At 35.1% G+C, this 2695-nt stretch overlaps 2 protein-coding genes across 2 annotated transcripts; both read right to left on the bottom strand.

The window, feature by feature from the left end:
• Positions 1 to 45: 45 nt before the first annotated feature.
• Positions 46 to 413, bottom strand: Tsp_10598 (hypothetical protein; the record flags this gene model as incomplete). Its single annotated transcript, XM_003372303.1, is given in 3 exon segments — positions 46 to 239; positions 284 to 376; positions 392 to 413. Coding segments are annotated over 3 exon segments (309 nt in total), but the record flags the coding sequence as incomplete, so codon positions are not given.
• Positions 414 to 1811: 1398 nt separating this feature from the next.
• On the bottom strand, positions 1812 to 2417 carry Tsp_10599a (conserved hypothetical protein; the record flags this gene model as incomplete). Its single annotated transcript, XM_003372302.1, has 1 exon — positions 1812 to 2417. A coding segment is annotated over one exon (606 nt), but the record flags the coding sequence as incomplete, so codon positions are not given.
• Positions 2418 to 2695: the final 278 nt, after the last annotated feature.

The raw sequence follows: 2695 nt of genomic DNA, 5'->3' as shown, positions 1-2695 counted from the left end.
GGAACACCAAAGTGACTCGAGATGATTCGCTCTGTCTCCGATCACGGGTACAATATATTCTAGTGTGGTCGTGTGTTGTTTATCATATACTTCATCAATACATCGTGTAGTTTCTACTGACTCACGAATGATCGTGATGAGGAGATACAGAATAATATGATGCTCGACGGTCCTTGTCCATATCGCTAAACATGCCAATTGGCACGGAATTTCATCAATATTTCCCGGACCAGTTAATTCTCAAACCAGCCGTTGTTTACAAACGAGACTCGTTTAATGAAACCCGTTATGAGAAGATCGCGTATGTCAGAAGATCTGTTGCTCAAATAGGTGTGATACATTACACTTAATATTACTGTACATTCTAATGAACCACCTTAAATTTGCATACTTTTTGTATTATTACTACTCATCTCTACATTTTTTTTCCCGTTTACGTATTTGTTATCCGTTATTTTTCAATAAAAAGTGCTTTCTATGAATCTGTTGTTTCGAGTCGCGTGATTTTACCTAATAAATGTCCAATTAAAATGCATTACAACTCATACTGTATTCACACTGCTTTTTTTTACATATTAGCGTGGTGGTGTTTCGTTTCGCATTTCGTCGAAAATTTACCCGCGTAGTCTCTTTTCGCTCACGCCAAACGTGATTCGTAGATTCAGGAATTTCAATAGCTCGATGGTCTCTTTTAGCTCACGCCGGTCGTCATTTGTAAACCAGACTCGCCTAACGAACATTCGATATTATTCATACGCTTTTCATTGGGTTATACTAGTCGAAATTCCATTAGTTAATTAATCTTAATATTTCATTTGCTAATTACTTCTAATCGTCAATTGGCTGCAATATTATCCGTATCAGTTCTTAAAATAATCCCAATCTAATTTTAATTTTAATCGCATTTATCAATAATTACAATATTATCAATTTTTTGTTTTTTATTGTTTTATTTATTCATTTTTTCCTATTTCATAGTTCTAATCTGAAATATGATTTGTAATCTCATTGTAGAAGGAAAAGAAAGTAATCAATTCTCCATTTTTTTTTCTTGTTTGTCTTATTTATTTTTTCTTTACCTTTTTCCTCTTATCTGAAAAAAATTGCAATATTTTTTTCATTTTTATTTTGAAATTTCAAATCAAAATGTATTCATCATAACTAACTTCAGAATATGCATATTTCTAGCAATTCTTCTATCACTCTTTCTCCTTATTTCCATCTTCCTTCTATTCAGCTTTTATTCATTTTTCGATCATCTTTCGATACATATGGGCTTGAACAAAATCTTTGAGGAAGAACTTCTTCTTCTTCTTCTTCTTCTTTTCCATAAACACTGCTGAACAACAAGCGACAAATTTCAATGCAATTATCCAATTTAAATATTTGCTGATTTGAATTTTGCAAAACTGCCTCGTAGTGGGTAATAATTTTTCACCATAGTTTGCAAATGTTAACGTTGCGTAATTGTCGTACTTGGAATACTTCTTTACCATTTTTCGTTATACTTCATCAAAAGTATGCATCAATTATTGCAATATTTTATTTGTTAGAACAACATACGACATTTCAAGTAGAACAATTTAATAGTTACATTTTTCACTGAATATTCGACCATTAACAATGGCTATCATGAAAGACTTAAGAAAATGGAATAAAAAAATACACAATAAAAACATAGCAGAAAACGGTAATGCAGATTTTGAAAACTTATATTTCAATTGTAATAGAGCAATGAATAACGTGGCTCTGCATTGTACTTATAAAGAAGATCGTGAGGAGTAAGGTGAAATGGAGAGGGCCATTCCATTTCACCCTGCGTTGGAATAGTGCATGACAAATGGTACTTCCATGCTAGGAGACCCGGCTTCAGATGGACAGATGTAAGTTGATTTGCACATCATTAATTCCCAGTGTCGCTGCGATCGAAATGATCGGCGCTTATGAAGCAATATGTTGCAACAAGCATCGAATACTTTTACTTTTATTGATATCTCCCCTACTTTATGGCGACAATTCTCCTGTTGCGTACTTACAGCTGCTATAATTTCATCAGATGTCCAAAATTCTACAGTCTGTTGCAAGGTGACTGATATCAGCTGTAGTAATTGTTCAAAATTTTTGAACAGTTTGTACAGAGCGTACAGACCTTTGAAAACAGTGCATCGGTCACGCCCATGTTGGCTATATGTGAAGAGTAGAGTTGTCACCATTTGTGTTTCTCTTTGCCATGTTCGAGACACACGCAATTGTATATTGCACTTTGGCAGGTTCCCATGAATTTGAACTTCCACAGTTGAATAGGCGAAGTCATACAGCCGTTGTGATTGTTCACCATACGTCCAGAGGTTTCCTATTTGACCACATGAAAACATCTCAGCTTCAGAATCTTCATGTTTCACATGAAATTTGACGGCCTATAGATGGTTAGATGGAGGAAACTGCTAGTAAGGATGGCGAATTTTAAGTACAGATGTGTGCTTGAGTGTAATAAACTTTCTGGCACAAGTGGTTTGTGTCCGCCAACGCCGGTTGGTCTCTGCCCCGTCATTACCGCCCGGCTTCCCCTTACGGTCGCTTAATCTTCTTGAGAAAATCCTTTTTCGTTAATGAACTATAAATCCAACTACAAACAATCAGTTGAATGTTTATTACACCCTGCAACTGAAAAATAACCTGATAAAATCACAACGCC

The sequence above is a fragment of the Trichinella spiralis genome (genome assembly GCF_000181795.1).
Source record: "Trichinella spiralis strain ISS 195 chromosome Unknown Scfld9, whole genome shotgun sequence".
NCBI lineage: Eukaryota > Metazoa > Nematoda > Enoplea > Trichinellida > Trichinellidae > Trichinella > Trichinella spiralis.
Note: the sequence above shows the minus strand (reverse complement) of the source record. Positions and strands in the feature narration are given on the sequence as shown.